An 18,480-nucleotide genomic window follows, 5' to 3' on the forward strand; every position below is an offset into this window, starting at 1 on the left:
GGGAAGCCTGCTTCTCCCTCTCCCACTCCCCCTGCTTGTGTTCCTGCTCTCGCTGTCTCTCTCTGTCAAATAAATAAAATATTAATTAAAAAAAAGCTATTTGCTAGGTACGTTTTATTTGTCAATGGGAAAAAAACTCGACTTCACTGGCATCAGACAACTAACTGCTTTATGTCCGCAAAAGGCTTCCCGGATTCTGGAAATTGCAGTCCTCGAATTACCAATGGGGAGATTTGTTGGGGGGAAGGGTGGCTTAAGGGGGCGGATATAGTTCTTCCTTCCCTTGGGAGTTATGGGTAATGTAGTCCTCAACTCTGTCCGGAAACAAGGGGCGGTTGAGGCGCTTGTTCCCCCTCTGGACTTCTGGGAAGTGTAGTTCCGGGGCGCCGTGTAGTCTGAGGCACTTCCGCCCCGGAAAAGCAAGGCCGCCACCATCTTTTCGGTCCGGAGGTGAGTCAGCCTTGCACCCCTCACGACCCCTCCGAGCCTTTTCGGCCTGAGCGTGGGACTAGTCGCTACCTAGCCGGCCGTCTTAGGATGGAGAAGTCGCGGCCGCCGGCGGCGGCTGAGAGACGGAGGGCAGAAGTTTGGATCCCTCAGCTCTCCTCCCCCACTTACCAAGCAGCGCTGCTACTCCTATCGGTACACTCTCTGGCGACTTGTTCTCTGCGTTCTACTTTCCTCCTCCGTAAAGTAGCGAGCGAGCGAGCGAGAGAGAGAGAGAAACTCCTGGGTAGAGTTGTGATTCGCAGTAAATGAGACAATACGTGTCCAAAGCTTTGAAAGGTGGCGGCATGGGATAACGGGTCGGCTCTTGCTATTGCTAACGGTAGTTCGGTCCCCAGCGCCCTTTTGCCGGGAAGCCCCAGTGCAGGGAGCGAGGCCAGGGCTGTGGGAGCAACGGCATGGCCCCGCTGTCATCCTCCCGGACACCGAGCTCTCCCCGAGCTTTCCCCATCTCCTTTAGGAGGTCCCGAGTCACCCGCGCCAGCGCCTGGGGATGTCCGCTGCAGTTTATCCGCGAGACAGACGGGGTCGTGCGGTCCCATCGAGTCCTGTTCTTCACCCCCGCCCCTGACTTCGGAAAGGGGAGGAAGGACAGACTCCTCGTTGGCTCCTCCGGGCATAGCCCCGGGTGCGCACCAGCGAAAGTACTTTCTTGACCTGTCGTCTGTTTTCCGCTCATCAGGCTTCCTTCACTCAGTGAGTGACTTCCTAGGGAAAGGTCCCAACATTGATTGCATCCACCTGCGAATGTTTAATCTCCGTGTTAATATGTGTGAGTGTATATGTGAGTTTTAACCACACGCACGTGTGTTTATTTTTGAATTTACCACATTTTACATTTCTTTTCTCCTTTCTTGTCTTCAGTTTGGTTTCCTTTTATTTGCTCTCAGCTGGTTTGGAATAAGAACGGTTGTCTGTCTCAGATACTAAATTTAGCCAGCATGTATTCTCATTCTGAGAAATGTAGAGACTAAACATGTACTTGATATTTGATGATGGCACCTCACCACCACCGCCTTTTTTAAACTGGAGGGCAGGTTATAAGTCTCTATTTTGTTAAAACCACCGTCCAAATTGGTCCTATCGTTCTTGGGCCTTTTTTTTTTTTTTTAAATAACAAAGAAGTTACCAACATATTTACAGGTGTTTTCTTACCATTGCTTCTTTTCGGGTTCATAGTTATGATTGTTCTTCACCTTTGTTCAACTGAAATGTCCTTTTTTCTCCTTCGTGTCAATAATCATTCGGTTGAGCATAGAATTCAAGTTTGACAATTATTTTCTTTCTTCCTTTTGGAGATAGCATTCAGTCGTTTGAGATCTCCATTCTGTTTCCTTGATTCTGTCAATCAGATTGTCATTTCTATTAGGTAAACTATTTTCTTTCTGGGAGCTTTAAGGATTCTTGTTGTTTTTAGTTCTTTGCATTCCTGCGTTTCAGCATGATTTTTTAGGATGTATTTATTTATTTATGTTTAAAGATTTTATTTATTTGGGGGAGAGAGAGAGAGGGGAGGGTCAGAGGATGAAGCATAATCCCCGTTAAGCAGCGAGCCCGACGTGGGACTCGATCCTGGGACTTCAGGATCATGACCTGACCCGAAGGCAGTCGTCCAACCAACTGAGCCACCCAGGCGCCCCAGGATGTATTTATTTTTTAAAAATTTTCAGAGGTGGGGGAGGGGCAGAGGGAGAAGGAGAGAGAGAATCCCAAGTAGGCTCCATGCCTAGTGCAGAGCTCCAAATGGGGCTGGGTCTCAAACCCTGGGATCATGACCTGAGCCAAAATCAAGAGCCTGACGCTTAACTGACTGAGCCACCCAGGTGCCCCAGGAGTGTATTTATTTATTTATTTTATTTTATTTTATTTTATTTTATTTTATTTTTTTAAGATTTTATTTATTTATTTGAGACAGAATGAGAGAGAGAGAGAGCACATGAGAGGGGGGAGGGTCAGAGGGAGAAGCAGACTCCCTGCCGAGCAGGGAGCCCGATGCGGGACTCGATCCGGGGACTCCAGGATCATGACCTGAGCCGAAGGCAGTCGCTTAACCAACTGAGCCACCCAGGCGCCCCAGGAGTGTATTTATTTTTATTTATATTGTTCAGAATTGTTGTATATGAACTCAGCAATTATCTTTTGAAATAAGACCTCTCTGCTATTTCTTCTGTTCTCTTTTCTTCATACTCCTCCTATTGGACAAATGTTGGAGCCTCTCAATCTATCTTCTGTGTCTTGATTTTTATTTTGTATCTTTATCTTCATGCACATAGGGTAAAAGGCTTTTTTACCAATAAGCCTTTTTGACTTCATAAGGTAAATTGACTCGAAATGATGCTTTACTAATACCAGTGTGGATGAAATGTTATTAGGTGGGCAACAAATTAAGTAAGAAGAAATTTATTTATTTATTTATTTATTTATTTTTAGTTAGATAAGTAAGAAGAAATTTTAAGTTGGAATTAGGATTTTCAGAGAATAAAGGTGACTTTTATAGGAGAACATTAATATGTGACGTTCAGATACCTTTCAGGTCTTTTTTGCTATTGTTGGAAAAGACATCTGCAGATACAATTTATGATGCAAAGTATCATTTGCTTTTTTGCAGCTGCAAGAAAAAGGGACTCCTGGGTCGTTGAACTTTCCATCTACTCATTTAATCTGTGGGACAACAACCTTATGAGGTGGGTATGATTTGCAGTTCTTATATTCATGTGCAGATGATCACAGTGAGCCGCAGTTTTTTCCTTAACACCCCCAACGTTATATAGATGGTAAATATCGTTTCTAGGATTTAAGCGTAGGCTCTTGACTTCAGAAGCCATTTTTTTTTTAACCTACATGTTAACAGTAGCCTTCATTTCCGACATCCTCAGGATGAGAAATTCTTATAGTAGGGATACTGCATTTGGTTGTATAGGTTGTTCACTGTCCAATCACCCCTGGCTGACAGACTTGGTAGTTGGAATTTACTCCATGCTCTGCTTACCATGCTCTGTGTGGCTACATCTGCCTGGAAGTAGGAGAGCTTTTATATAATTTCTGCAAAGATCCACATGGGTTCCCTGGCCTGCATTTCATGGTTTCTTTGTCCTTCCCCAGTTATGCCTTCCCAGGACTCTGACCTTCCCGAGAAGGAGCAGGAGAAAATGACCAAGTTTCAGGTAAGGCCCTCTTTTCTGTCTCCTCACATGGGATTTAATTTCTCACAGATTAGGCACATCTCTCTCCTCTTTCTTGTAAAAGTTAATGGAAAACAACATTTTTTTTTAAAGATTTTATTTATATGACAGAGAGAGACACAGCGAAAGAGGGAACTCAAGCAGGGGGAGTGAGAGAGGGAGAAGCAGGCTCCCCGCTGAGCAGGGAGCCCAATGTGATGTCGGGCTTCCATCCCAGGACCCTGGGATCATGACCTGAGCCGAAGGCAGACACTTAATGACTGAGCCACCCAGGCGCCCCGGAAAACAACAGATTTCGAGTGCATGTATGCCAGGCTGTGTGTGTGCATGTGTGTTTTGTTTTATCTTTATTATTTCACAAAACAATCTTTGAAAAAATAATATGAATTTGAAATAGACCAAAAGAATTTACACTACTACGTTGCTTACAGGCCACCTCTTTGCGCTTTCCCATATGCCTTTTTCGCTTGCATTCTTAACTCTATATTTGTAATATTGGAAGTGATGGGTATATAGTTGACGCTCAGATAACGCAAGGGTTAGAGACCTTGATCTCCTGCATGGTCGAAAATCCACATACAATTTTTGACTCCCCAGAAACTTATCTCTTCCGCCTACTGTTGATCAGAAGCCTTACCAATACCATAAACAGTTGATTAACACATATTTTGTATGTTCTGTGTATCACATATTGTGTATTGCAATAAAATAAACTAGAGAAAAGAAGATAGTATTAAGAAAATCGTAAGAGAGGATAGTTTACTATAAAACGATCTGCATATAAGGTGGACCCATGCCGTTCAGACCCTTGGTGTTCAAGGGTCACCTATATTTAGATACATTAGGGAACGGCTTAATAAGTCTCTTATTAAGATTAGTAAGATAAGGAAAACTCAAGTTGGAATATGAGTAAAAGAAATGGAGTGTCAAAGCAAATTTTTGACAAAGATAATGATCATTAATAAGTAAGTGCAAATGTTAACAAAGGCTTTCTATTTATTTATTTTTTTAAAGATTTTCTTTATTTATTTGACAGACACAGCTAGAGAGGGAAGACACAGGGGAGGGTCAGAGGGAGAAGCAGGCTTCCCGCCGAGCAGGGAGCCCTATGCGGGACTTGATCCCAGAACCCCAGGATCATGACCTGAGCTGAAGGCAGATGCCTAACGACTGAGCCACCCAGGCACCTAAGGCTTTCTATTTATTTATTTCACTTAGATTGTTGAAGATTTTTTTAAAAAGGAGTTATGTCCTATTTGGCCAGAGTCTAGAGATTCAGGAACACTTATACTCTCTTGCATGAAAGGTGAATTGGGAAAACCTTTTGAGATGGAAATTTGCCACTCTGCTTTGAAAATTTTGAAAGTGTTTATTCTGTGACTTTGCAGTTGCTGCTTTTAGCTACGATCTCTGTAAAAGGATCTTTGCAGCATTGATTAAAATTAAAAATCTGGGGGAGCCTGGGTGGCTCAGTCGGTTAAGTGTCTGCCTTCGGCTCAGGTCGTGATCCTAGGGTCCTGGGATTGAGTCCCGCATCGGGCTCCCTGCTCAGCAGGGAGTCTGCTTCTCCCACTCCCTCTCCCTCTGCCCTTCCCCCTGCTTGTGCGCTCTCGTGCTCTCTCTCTCTTGCTCTCTTTCAAATAAAATCTGAAAAAAGAAAATTGAAAATCTGTAACTAATTATACATGATTTGGATGATGAAAGATAAATCATCAATTCTAAGGAAAGTTATACTCTGTGGTCATAAAATGGAATGAGACACTATTAACGATGATAACTGTTCAGATTTATTGAGCAATTTGCTACATGCCAGGCACCATTCTACGTGCTTTAACATATACTTAGTCATCTAATGTTGTCAAACACTTTGTGGTATAGACATCTAAAGAGAAGAGGAAGTGGAGAGAGTGAGAAGTTAAGGAATTTCCCCAAGGCCCTAGAATTAAAACTTTGAAATTTGAGCAGAGTGCCTTCACCAGCTGTGAACGGGGCAGGTGGACACAGCATGTACGTTGAAAACGCGGAAGAGCTGTGTGCTTGTCCTGAGAGGGCTGCCGAAGGCCTGTGAACACCGCACACATTACAAACAGTGACAGAATCCAAGCTTTGTGGGGTGGTCGGGAGGGAACAGTGAGGAGAAACAACTGTGGGACTGAAATCTGCCTGGGCTCCCTCCAGACTGTCAACAAATTTTTCGGTAATCCTTTTGATCCTTCTTGGTGCTGCCCCTTTTCCAGGGGAGATTATAGGATTGAGGTTGTGTGTGCTTGGTGTTGTAGGAGGCTGTGACGTTCAAGGACGTGGCAGTGGTCTTCACCATGGAGGAGCTGGGGCTGCTGGACTCCACCCAGAGGAAGCTGTACCGGGATGTGATGCTGGAGAATTTCAAGAACCTGGTCTCAGTGGGTGAGAACAGGCGCCCCATGACACCCCCTTGACAATCAGTGTCCTTAGTTGTTCCAAAGCTTTGGACCTTTTGAATTGGTTCCCTGACCCTGAAGACACAAGTTTCTCTAATCCCTGGGATTACAGGCATAGGTTTTCCTGGTCTTTCTGCTCAGGTAAAATTCTGTCCAGGGGTGGTTTTGCCCCCAGGTGACATTTGGCAATGTCTGGAGACACTTTTAATTGTTACAACTGGGGGGTGGGGAGGGGTGCCACTGGCTACCAGTGCTGCTTAAACCTCCTACAATGCACAGGACAACCTGCAGGACAAACAATTAGCCAGTCCAAAATACCACTAGTGCCTCAGTTGAGAAACCCTGTTTAGTCATGGCATTAATTCGGTACCCTGTGCTGTGGTTTTGTTGTTGTTGTTGTTTTTTGTTTTTTTCCAATGAAATAGAATAAAATAGAATAAGGATAGAAACTATCAGAGTTCCTTATCAAGACCTGCTCACATTACAGCAAAAACTGACCATTTGTGGTGAGTGGTGTGAGAGTGTGGGAAATAGGGTGAGAACAGACATTGGCTAAATCTATTTTATCTCTGTCTGGACATGAACTAGGTCATGACCTAAATTTACTTATTACAGTTCATGATCAGAGAAGTCCCTAAAATATCACTTAAAAGGTTCTGAGGGTTGTAGAACTTGGACAAAAATATATTTTAGCTGCGTGTGTATCTTAGAAGTGTGTATCTGCCTTTTCATAGGACATCTTCCCTTCAGGCCAGATATGGTATCCCAGTTGGAGGCAGAAGAAGAGCTTTGGATGATGGAAGGAGAACCCCAAAGAAATGGGTATTCCAGGGAAGACCACGTGGCTGTTCCTTCAGGTACCAGCTAACCTGCTCCTCACCACGTCCGGGATGACCACTCTTGTCCGAGTACTCTCCTCCCTTTCCCGGACTGCGACAGCAGCCTCCACATTGGTCTCCCTGCCTCCTCCCTTGCCTTCCTGTCATCTGTTCTCCACATGGTACCAGAGTGATACCACATGGTCTCTCAGTTAGAAAGCAAGTGAGGCCATGCCGTTGCCCTGCTGAAAACCCTATAAAGCTTCCCATTTCACTCAGAGCCCTCACAGTGGCCTGCAAGACCCTACCCGATCTGGATTCCTCACCAGGTTCCTTTTGATCAGCCTTGCTTTTACCCTGACTTAGATCGTTCCTGGCATCCTGGCTCCCCTGGGGTGTTGTCTCTGCTGTTGCAGGGCCTTTGACTAGCTCCCCCTCTGCCTGGGCAGAGAGGCAGTGGCTCCTCCCTTCCTAAGGTCTTTGCTCGGATTTCATCGGCATCCGCTTGGCCTTCTGTGTCTGCCCTTTCACACATCATCCCTCTCTCCGTTCTCCAAGCCCTTACCCTGCCTTATTTTGTGTCTGAGTACTGATCACCTCCTGACCTACTAAAACATTTTAATTTACTTGTTCACCATCGATCTCCCCATGAAGTAGGAATTTTGGCAGCATCATTTGTTGTGTCTACTCAAAGTCTCGGTTGGGCCTTCTGCATAGGAGGGGATCCCGTGCACGTGGTAAATGAATAAGTTGTTTCAATAGTTAGCGTCCTTGTAGAAGTGAGCGATGATACCAGCCTTTCCCAGATGGGAAGAATACCTAGTCCATGTCCCCAGCCTTCCGACTTCTTCCCCACCTAGCCTTTTTCACCGCCCCCATCCTTCTCTTGCGCTCTGTCTCTTATCTTTCACCTCACTTCTCCATCTCCTTTCCTTTCTCCTTAATTTACGTATTCCTCAGTTCTCCCCATTTAGAAATTAAAAACTCAGTATTCCCAAAGTAAATTCGTATGCTGTCCCTCTGCTTGAAAAATGAAACAGAGAAGCCTTTCTGCAAATGTGATAAATTAGGCGATGAACTCTGTTAGTAATTGATGGAGGTACCCCCCTTCTTCTTTTCTCCTTTTCCGTATTTATGTTCCTTCACGTTTGATGTGTTCAGGATGAGATTCTTGCTTCCCTTCGCTGGGTCTTATTTTCACGTGCAGACTTGACCTCAGGAATGATGACCCTGATAAGTATTGTTACTTCTCAGTTTTGCATGATAGACCAAGTCTCTCTTGTAACAAATCCTGTAGCATTTTCTGCCACCTTTTCTCAAAGTTTTTTTTTTTTTTTTAAAGATTTTATTTATTTGACAGAGACATAGCGAGAGAGGGAACACCAGCAGGGGTTGTGGGAGAGGGAGAAGCAGGCTTCCTGTGGAGCAGGGAGCCCGATGTGGGGCTCAATCCCAGGACCCTGGGATCATGACCTGAGCCGAAGGCAGACACTTAACAACTGAACCACCCGGCTGCCCCTCTCAAAGGTTTTTTGAACTCTTCAACATCAGCATATTTGTGCGTTTTGCAACCATGCCCCACATTCAAAAACTGTCCTAAAATGCTCTTTGTAGGTCACAAGAGGACAAATTAAAAGGCTTATTTTTATAAAAATGAAAAGCTTACCGATATTGGAGACAAGTGGACATCACATCTCTGTTACTCCTAGAGATGGCCGATAGGTTTAGAGCACACTAGTGTGACCGGTAGGATTGTTCTGGAACATTGTCTTCCAGTGAATGTCTACTATAATTCTCATTTCTGAGACATCTTTGACTATGTAAAGATTCATACTGATTAACCTTAGAAGATAAAAGCTATTCACAGTTATCAGGATGCGTAAGTAAACTATCAGAAATTATTAATGCCAGTATGCCAGGCATTTCATTCATCAGCTCTCATGTAACAGGCTCAGGTTGGCTACCTCATTCATACAGCCAGCTTCCCACTTAACCACCCTCCTCTCTCTGTAACGCCGAAATAATCATAACATCCACATATGGTAGTTGTTTAGTAGTTTGGACGTTCAGATGTCAAAAGACACTCATATACCCGTGGAGATGAGGAGGGTCCTGGTAGGGAAAGAAAATTACAGACTTCCCTGAAGTTTTCCAGTGCAATTTGCGTCCTGGTGGTATTAACTAGCTGATAGAGCAACGTGAGAAGCCTTTTACATGCTGTAGTGACTTGTGATACCAAACACCTGAAGTTAGCCTCACCAAACACCGACTTCCAGGTTATAGGAACAGTCCTCCTCAAGACTGCCCACTGAGACATCAGATACCAGCTGGGCTTTCCAGGGCTGCCTTCACTTCTGACCCAACTGGCATTCCCTAGAATAACAGAATTCAGGAAAGCTCTACACTTAAAATTATAATGGTATTATAGCAGAAAGAATACAAATCAGCCATTTTTTTTAAAGATTTTATATGTAAGTAATCTCTACCCCCAAGGTGGGGCTCCAACTTAGCCCCAAATCAAGAGTCAAATGCTGGGGGTGCCTGGGTGGCTCAGTTGTTAAGTGTCTGCCTTCGGCCTAGGTCATGATCCCAGGGTCCTGGGATTGAGCCCCACATTGGGCTCCCTGCTCAGCGAGGAGCCTGCTTCTCATCGGGCTCCCTGCTCAGCGGGGAGCCTGCTTCTCCCCCTCCCACTCCCCCTGGCTTATGTTCCCTCTCTCACTGTGTCTCTCTCTGTCAAATAAATAAATAAAATCTTAAAAAAAAAAAGTCAAATGCTCTACTGACTGAGCCAGCCAGGTGCCCCCAAAAGAATACAAATTGGAACCAGCAAAAGGGAAAGATGCATAGGGTGGGGCCTGGGAGAGTTCCCTCCCACCTTCCTCTGATAAGGACCCTTGTAACTATTTTGGGCCCATCCACATAATACAAGATAACTTCCCCATTTCAAAGGATTCTTTTTTTTGAGAGAGAGAGTGCACATGCAAGCAGAGGAGAGGGCGGGTGGTGAGGGTGAGGGGCAGAGGGAGAGGGAGAGAGAATCTTTTTTTTTTTTTGATGTAGTGTTCCATGATTCATTGTTTGTGCATAACACCCAGTGCTCCACGCAGAACGTGCCCTCTTTAATACCCATCACCAGGCTAACCCATCCCCCCACCCCGCTCCCCTCTAGAACCCTCAGTTTGTTTTTCAGAGTCCATCGTCTCTCATGGTTCGTCTCCCCCTCCGACTTACTCCCCTTCATTCTTCCCCTCCTGCTATCTTCTTCTTTTTTTTCTTAACATATATTGCATTATTTGTTTCAGAAGTACAGATCTGTGATTCATCAGTCTTGTACAATTCACAGCGCTCACCATAGCACATACCCTCCCCAATGTCTATCACCCAGCCACCCCATCCCTCCCACCCCCCACCACTCCAGCAACCCTCAGTTTGTTTCCTGAGATTAAGAATTCCTCATATCAGTGAGGTCATATGATACATGTCTTTCTCTGATTGACTTATTTCACTCAGCATAACACCCTCCAGTTTCATCCATGTCGTTGCAAATGGCAAGATCTCATTCCTTTTGATGGCTGCATAATATTCCATTGTGTATATATACCACATCTTCTTTATCCATTCATCTGTCGATGGACATGTTCGCTCTTTCCACAGTTTGGCTATTGTGGACATTGCTGCTATAAACATCAGGGTGCACGTACCCCTTCGGATCCCTACATTTGTATCTTTGGGGTAAATACCCAGGAGTGCAATTGCTGGATCTTATGGTAGCTCTATTTTCAACTGTTTGAGGAACCTCCATACTGTTTTCCAGAGTGGCTGCACCAGTTTGCATTCCCACCAACAGTGTAGGAGCGTTCCTCTTTCTCCGCATCCCCGCCAACATCTGTCGTTTCCTGACTTGTTAATTTTAGCCATTCTGACTGGTGTGAGGTGGTATCTCATTGAGATTTTGATTTTGATTTCCCTGATGCCAGGTGATGTTGAACACTTTTTCATCTGTCTGTTGGCCATTTGGATGTCTTCTTTGGAAAAATGTCTGTTCTTATCTTCTGCCCATTTCTTGATTGGATCATTTGTTCTTTGGGTGTTGAGTTTAATAAGTTCTTTGTAGATTTTGGATACTGGCCCTTTATCTGATATGTCATTTGCAAATATCTTCTCCCATTCTGTCGGTTGTCTTTTGGTTTTGTTGACTGTTTCTTTTGCTGTGCAAAAACTTTTTATCTTGATGAAGACCCAGTAGTTCATTTTTGCCCTTGCTTCCCTTGCCTTTGGCGATGCTTCTAGGAAGAAGTTGCTGCGGCTGAGGTCGAAGAGGTTGCTGCCTGTGTTCTCCTTTAGGATTTTGATGGACTCCTGTCTCACATTTAGGTCTTTCAACCATTTGGAGTCTATTTTTGTGTGTGGTGTAAGGAAATGGTCCAGTTTCATTTTTTTGCATGTGGCTGTCCAATTTTCCCAACACCATTTGTTGAAGAGACTGTCTTTTTTCCACTGGACATTCTTTCCTGCTTTGTCAATTAGTTGACCATAGCATTGAGGGTCCATTTCTGGGCTCTCTGTTCTGTTCCATTGATCTATGTGTCTGTTTTTGTGCCAGTATCATACTGTCTTGATGATGACAGCTTTGTAATAGAGCTGGAAGTCTGGAATTGTGATGCCGCCAGCTTTGCTTTTCTTTTTCAACATTCCTCTGGCCATTCGGGGTCTTTTCTGGTTCCATACAAATTTTAGGATTACTTGTTCCATTTCTTTGAAAAATAGGGATTGCATCGAATGTGTAGGGATTGCATCGAATGTGTAGATTGCTCTAGGTAGCATTGACATCTTTACAATATTTGTTCTTCCAGTCCATGAGCATGGAACATTTTTCCATTTCTTTGTGTCTTCCTCAGTTTCTTTCATGAGTATTTTATAGTTTTCTGAGTACAGATTCTTTGCCTCTTTGGTTAGATTTATTCCTAGGTATCTTATGGCTTTGGGTGCGATTGTAAATGGGATCAACTCCTTCATTTCTCTTTCTTCTGTCTTCTGCCTGTTGGTGTATAGGAATGCCACTGATTTCTGTGCATTGATTTTATATCCTGCCACTTTACTGAATTTCTGTATGAGTTCTAGCAGTTTTGGGGTGGAGTCTTTCGGGTTTTCCACATAAAGTATATCATCTGCAAAGAGTGAGAGTTTGACTTCTTGTTTGCCGATTTGGATGCCTCTGATTTCTTTTTGTTGTCTGATTGCTGTGGCTAGGACTTCTAATACTATGTTGAATAGCAGTGGTGAGAGTGGACATCCCTGCCGCGTTCCTGACCTTAGGGGGAAACCTCTCAGCTTTTCCCCATTGAGAATGATATTTGCTGTAGGTTTTTCATAGATGGCTTTTATGATATTGAGGTATGTACCCTCTATCCCTATACTCTGAAGAGTTTTGATCAAGAAAGGATGCTGTGCTTTGTCAAATGCTTTTTCTGCATCTATTGAGGATCATATGGTTCTTGTTCTTTCTTTTATTAATATATTGTATCACATTGATTGATTTGCGGATGTTGAACCAACCTTGCAGCCCAGGGTTAAATCCCACTTGGTCGTGGTGAATAATCCTTTTAATGTACTGTTGGATCCTATTGGCTAGTATTTTGGTGAGAATTTTTGCATCCATGTTCATAAGGATATTAGTCTGTAATTCTCCTTTTTGATGGGGTCTTTGTCTGGTTTGGGGATCAAGGTAATGGTGGCCTCATAAAACGAGTTTGGAAGTTTTCCTTCCATTTCTATTTTTTGGAACAGTTTCAGGAGAACAGGTATTAATTCTTCTTTAAATGTTTGGTAGAATTTCCCTGGGAAGCCATCTGGCCCTGGGTTTTTGTTTGTTGGGAGATTTTTGATGACTGCTTCAATTTCCTTAGTGGTTATAGGTCTGTTCAGGTTTTCTGTTTCTTCCTGGTTCAGTTTTGGTAGTTGATACATCTCTAGGAATGCATCTATTTCTTCCAGATTGTCTAATTTGCTGGCATAGAGTTGCTCATAATATGTTCTTATAATTGTTTGTATTTCTTTGGTGTTCGTTGTGATCAGGGAGAGAGAACCTTAAGCAGGCTTCATGCTGAGCCTGATGTGGGGCTTGATCCCACAACCTTGAGATCATGACCTGAGCTGAATTCAAGAGTTGGGATGCTTAACCAACTGAGCCACCCAGGCACCCCCATCTCAGGATCCTTAATTTAATTAAATCTAAAGCCCCTTTTGTCATGTACATGAACATAGTCACAGGTTCCAGGGATTAAGGCATGGACATCTTTAGGGGGCCAGTTGGTTAGCATACCTGAAATGTGTACATATGTGTTGAGACTTTTTCAGCTTATATTTTTAGAATGTAACTTTACATTTAAGGAAATTAATTATTAAGGACGACTTGGTACCCGCCCCCCCCCAAACATTTTAAGCCAGTGGCTTCCATTCATTTTTAGCCATGATCCTTAATCAAATATTTTACGTCTTCACCCAGCATGGATGTAATGTATGTGCATATTTATTGTATGTGTCTGTAGATGAAACAAGCATTTCATATAGTGTTATCCTTACTGCTTGTGATACACTTCTCATATTCTTATTCTATTTCTATTTTTATTCAATTTATGGAATTGGTTTCATAGTTCATTAATGCATCCCAACAATTTGAAAAATTGTATTACTGTGGAGGTAATGTCATGAAGAAAACAAAACGCATGTTTTCTTCATGCGTGTTACACTCTAGTGGGTCTAAAAAGACAAGAAAAAGTTAGGACGTATACAGTAAGTCAAATAATGTGCGCTGTAGGGAATAGTAAAGCAGGGTAAGAGAAAGGCGGAGAATCAAAGGTGTGTGGGAGTGGGGAGGGATTATTTTGTATTGGGTGGTGCGGGAGGCCGTACCCAACTGAGCAACATTTGAGTGGGGGTCTAAAGGGAGTGAATGAAAAGGCGAGCCTTGCGACTTCCTGGGAAACAGCCTTCCAAGCCGAGTTTAACTCCCCTCTTCCTCTTCAGGGTTGCCTTTGAGAGTCTGTGCTGGGCTCTGTTTCTTTCCTTCTCCCAGGTTCCTTCTCAGTCATACAAGATTAGTTTTCCCTTTTCCTTTTCTTTCTAGAGCCCTGAATTACTACCAGGTTTAGAATAATGAATGTTAGTATTCCAACCACTTCCCAAATTTACTCTTGGAAGATAATTCCTGCCAGGACCTAAAATATTATTTCCTGCCTACAATCTGAGCTTTTGTAACCTAGTGGTAGAATCCCTCTTGTCATAAGCCTCCTGAGGAAAAGGTGAGTAGACTTAACTGATGTTATTGTAGGATGGAGTGTGGATTGTCTTTGTGGCCTGCAGCCATTTGATTTCAAACTTACAGCTCTCATATTAAATTATCAAATTTACGGTTCTAAATTTAGGGTCGCATTTACACTTAGTGGGTAAGAGTCTGTTGACCCCATTCTTTGCTTCCACTTGCATGGAAAACATAAAAGGATAAATGACGTTGTACAGACATGACCCTGCCCCTGGTTTATTGAGGCCTTATCCAATGGCCTAGATGTGAAATCCTGACATTTCTCTACCTAAGCATTTGCTTGTCCTCATCTCTGAGTATTGCTTTTTCTTATAGGCAGCAAGAATCAAAATGAGATGGAGACACTTCGAAAAGTTGCATTGAAATACCTTTCCCATGAAGGACTATCCTGCTGGCAAATCTGGAAACAGGTTGCAAGTGATTTAACCAGGTGTCTTCAGAGAAAGCGTTCTCAGTTACTACAAGGTGATTCTGTTCAGGTTTCTGAAAATGAAAATAGTGTAATGAATCATAAAAGAAATGGCTCCACTTACACTGCAAATCAAGAGTGGTCAATTTTGAGAACCCAGGACTCTTGTGGGAATACATACCTGCGTGAGTCACAGAATCAGAGTAGAGGTCAGCAAATTCACATGAAAAATAACCGGCATATATGTGAGGCCTTCATGCAGAAATCACCACTTATCGATCATATTAACACTGACACAGAACAGAAACCTTACAGATTCAGCAAATGTGGCAAAAGCTTGAGTGACGGCTTCAATCATCATATACCCCCAGGAAAGGAATTCCAACCATGTCGTGAGTGTGGAAAGGGCCTCAGTTATAGCTCGGTGCTTCCACATCATCAGAATGTTCACGCAAGAGAGAAATGCTCTAGTCAGAGCTCACATCTGCAGACCCGTCAGAGAATTCGCCCAAGAGAGAAACTCAATAAATGTCATGGATCTGGTGATTGCTTTAGTAAGAGCTCTTTTCATCCACTTACCCACACAGGGGAGAAGGCCTATAGATGTGACAGTTGTGGCAAGGGATTCAGTAGCAGCACCGGCCTTATCATTCATTACAGGACTCACACTGGAGAGAAACCTTATAAATGTGAGGAGTGCGGGAAATGCTTTAGTCAAAGTTCGAACTTTCAGTGCCACCAGAGAGTCCACACTGAAGAGAAACCATATAAATGTGAAGAGTGTGGTAAGGGCTTCGGTTGGAGTGTTAATCTTCGTGTTCATCAGAGGGTCCACAGGGGTGAGAAACCCTATAAATGTGAGGAGTGTGGGAAGGGCTTCACTCAGGCCGCGCACTATCACATACATCAGAGGGTCCACACTGGGGAGAAACCTTATAAATGCGACATCTGCGGTAAAGGCTTCAGTCACAATTCGCCGTTGATATGCCATCGGAGAGTCCACACTGGAGAGAAACCATACAAATGTGAGGCATGTGGGAAAGGCTTTACCCGCAATACAGATCTTCACATCCATTTCCGAGTTCACACGGGAGAGAAACCCTACAAGTGTAAGGAGTGTGGGAAGGGCTTCAGTCAGGCTTCTAATCTTCAGGTCCATCAGAATGTCCACACTGGGGAGAAACGATTCAAATGTGAAACGTGTGGGAAGGGCTTCAGTCAGTCATCCAAGCTTCAAACCCATCAGAGAGTCCACACAGGAGAGAAGCCATACAAATGTGATGTGTGTGGGAAGGACTTCAGTTACAGTTCCAATCTTAAACTGCACCAGGTGATTCACACTGGAGAAAAACCATATAAATGTGAGGAATGCGGGAAGGGCTTCAGTTGGCGATCAAATCTTCATGCTCATCAGAGAGTCCACTCTGGAGAGAAACCCTATAAATGTGAGGAGTGTGATAAGAGCTTCAGTCAGGCTATAGATTTTCGGGTACACCAGAGAGTCCACACTGGAGAGAAACCATACAAATGTGGTGTTTGTGGTAAGGGCTTCAGTCAGTCCTCTGGTCTTCAGTCCCATCAGAGAGTCCACACTGGGGAGAAGCCATACAAATGTGATGTGTGTGGAAAGGGTTTTAGGTACAGCTCACAGTTTATATACCATCAGAGAGGCCACACTGGAGAAAAACCTTATAAATGTGAGGAATGTGGGAAAGGCTTTGGAAGGAGCTTGAACCTTCGCCATCATCAGAGGGTCCACACAGGAGAGAAACCCCATAGATGTGAGGAGTGTGGTAAGGCCTTCAGTCTCCCCTCAAATCTTAGGGTCCATTTGAGTGTTCACATTAGGGAAAAACTGTTTAAATGTGAAGAGTGTGGGAAGGGCTTCAGTCAGAGTTCACGTCTTCAAGCCCATCAGAGAGTCCACACTGGAGAAAAACCGTACAAATGTGACGTATGTGGTAAGGACTTCAGTCACCGTTCACGTCTCACATACCATCAGAAAGTCCACACTGGCAGGAATCGTTAAAAGTGAAGAATGTGTTAATGGCTTCGGTCAGGATGCACATCATCACGTGTTTGGAGAGTCCAGGCTGGTAATAAACTATCAAGCATTGAGAAGAAAGGGATTTCTTCAGATAGAATCTTTCTAACAAATCCATTAAAATAATGGCATGGAACCCTAATAACAGAGATAGAACTAATATTCAGGGGAGGATTGGCTTGTGACCCTCTTGGCAAGATCCAAGTGATATAAATGGTCTTTAAGAGTGAATATATGCCTAAAGATAATGCATGGAAAGGATATTTGCCATATACTAGCTAGTTTTTTGGGGGTCAGGGAAGTTTTTGGATAATTTTCCCTTTAACTTACATTTTATACTTGTTTACAGTGACTTATTTTTACTGAAGCTGTAAAGCTATGAAAAAATGAATAAAATTACTAAAATTTCCTGTAACCAAGAACTCATGATTGCTTTATTTCATATGGTATATTGGATTAAAATTAAGGAATAGATCCCCATGGTATATTGGATTAAAATTAAGGAATAGATCCCCATTGATGAATCTTGGATCTTCAGAAGTAAATTGGTATCTGCTGCAGATGCATATAAAAGAATGGTCTTTGCATCATTGTTCATAGTAGCAAACAATCAAATGGATTGCCAAAGTATTTTATGATTTATTCCAGTGGAACACTATGCAAATATCAAATGGGAAAAGGTAAGTTTGTAGTTAAGGATGTTGGAAGATGTCCAGAATATATTAACCTGAAAAAACAAAGCATGGGATTTTTGTGTTATTAATATATATATATATACACACACACACACACACACATTTCTTTAAACTCACTGTTTTGAAATAATCTAAAACTTGACAAAAAATGTGAAAATTATATAAAATCTCTTGTATACCCTTTACTCAGATTCACCAGTTAACATGTTTGAGTCTTTGCATGTATATGAGTGTCTGTTCTTCACAGTAGGGAATGGTTTTTAGAAATCAAGACATGGGAGATAGATATGTTACTGAGGGGATGGAGATGATAAATAGATAGGGCGGTGGGTAGGGAGATACATAGGTAGAATGAATCATGAGTTTATACTTATACCACCAATTTTTTAAAAGATTTTATTTAGAGAGCACGAGTGGGGGGAGAGGCAGAGGGAGAAAGAGAATCTCAAGCAAACTCCACGCTGAGCATGGAGCCCAATGTGAGGCTCGATCTCACAACCCTGAGATCATGACCTGAGCTGAAATCAAGAGTCGGACACTTAGCTGACTGGAGCCACCCAGGCACCCCTCTACCACCAATTATTAATTTGACATCATAGTGTTCTTTCTAGCCTTCCCCCATTATAAATTGCATCTTTGTTCTCCAAGAATAAAAAATTTGGCTCCCAGCATCATCCACTTTTTTACTGGAGAGTGTAAACATGCACCCAGCTACAACTTGGGGGTTCTATTCATGGAAAAAGAATGGGGGATTGGACAAGTGCCAGAGGTGATTTGAATGGCATAGTCTTTCCACCATAACTTTTCCCGTTCTCAGGGCATTGACTCTCTCACAGGACCATGAAGAAAAGTACCCAGTAGAGGGGCGCCTGGGTGACTCAGTTGGTTAAGCGACTGCCTTCGGCTCAGGTCGTGATCCTGGAGTCCTGGGATCGAGTCCCACATCAGGCTCCCTGCTGGACGGGGAGTCCGCTTCTCCCTCTGACCCTCTTCCCTCTCGTGCTCTCTCTCTCTCTCATTCTCTCTCAAATAAAAAAATAAAATCTTAAAAAAAAGTACCCAATAGAAAAATAAATCCAAA

General features: G+C 43.2%; 1 protein-coding gene across 4 annotated transcripts; it reads left to right on the forward strand.

Moving 5' to 3' along the window:
• The first annotated feature begins 401 nt into the window (after positions 1-401).
• Positions 402-17,104, forward strand: ZNF227 (zinc finger protein 227). Of its 4 annotated transcripts, none has more exons than XM_028088043.2 (6): positions 402-450; positions 3,116-3,191; positions 3,610-3,671; positions 5,969-6,095; positions 6,844-6,966; positions 14,567-17,103. In XM_028088043.2, the coding sequence occupies exons 3-6, from the start codon at positions 3,612-3,614 to the stop codon at positions 16,687-16,689; spliced, it is 2,433 nt and encodes an 810-aa protein (XP_027943844.1). In that variant the 5' UTR covers positions 402-450; positions 3,116-3,191; positions 3,610-3,611; the 3' UTR covers positions 16,690-17,103. The 4 variants fall into 4 exon arrangements, with proteins under 4 accessions (XP_027943844.1, XP_027943845.1, XP_027943846.1 ...); XM_028088044.2 differs by lacking the exon at positions 402-450 and adding an exon at positions 457-642; XM_028088045.2 differs by lacking the exon at positions 402-450 and adding an exon at positions 664-1,279.
• The last annotated feature ends 1,376 nt before the right edge of the window (positions 17,105-18,480 follow it).

The sequence above is a fragment of the Eumetopias jubatus genome, unplaced genomic scaffold, assembly GCF_037043125.1.
Source record: "Eumetopias jubatus isolate StellerSeaLion01/CBP00866 unplaced genomic scaffold, mEumJub1_p1.0 scaffold_10, whole genome shotgun sequence".
Classification (NCBI taxonomy): Eukaryota; Metazoa; Chordata; class Mammalia; order Carnivora; family Otariidae; genus Eumetopias; species Eumetopias jubatus.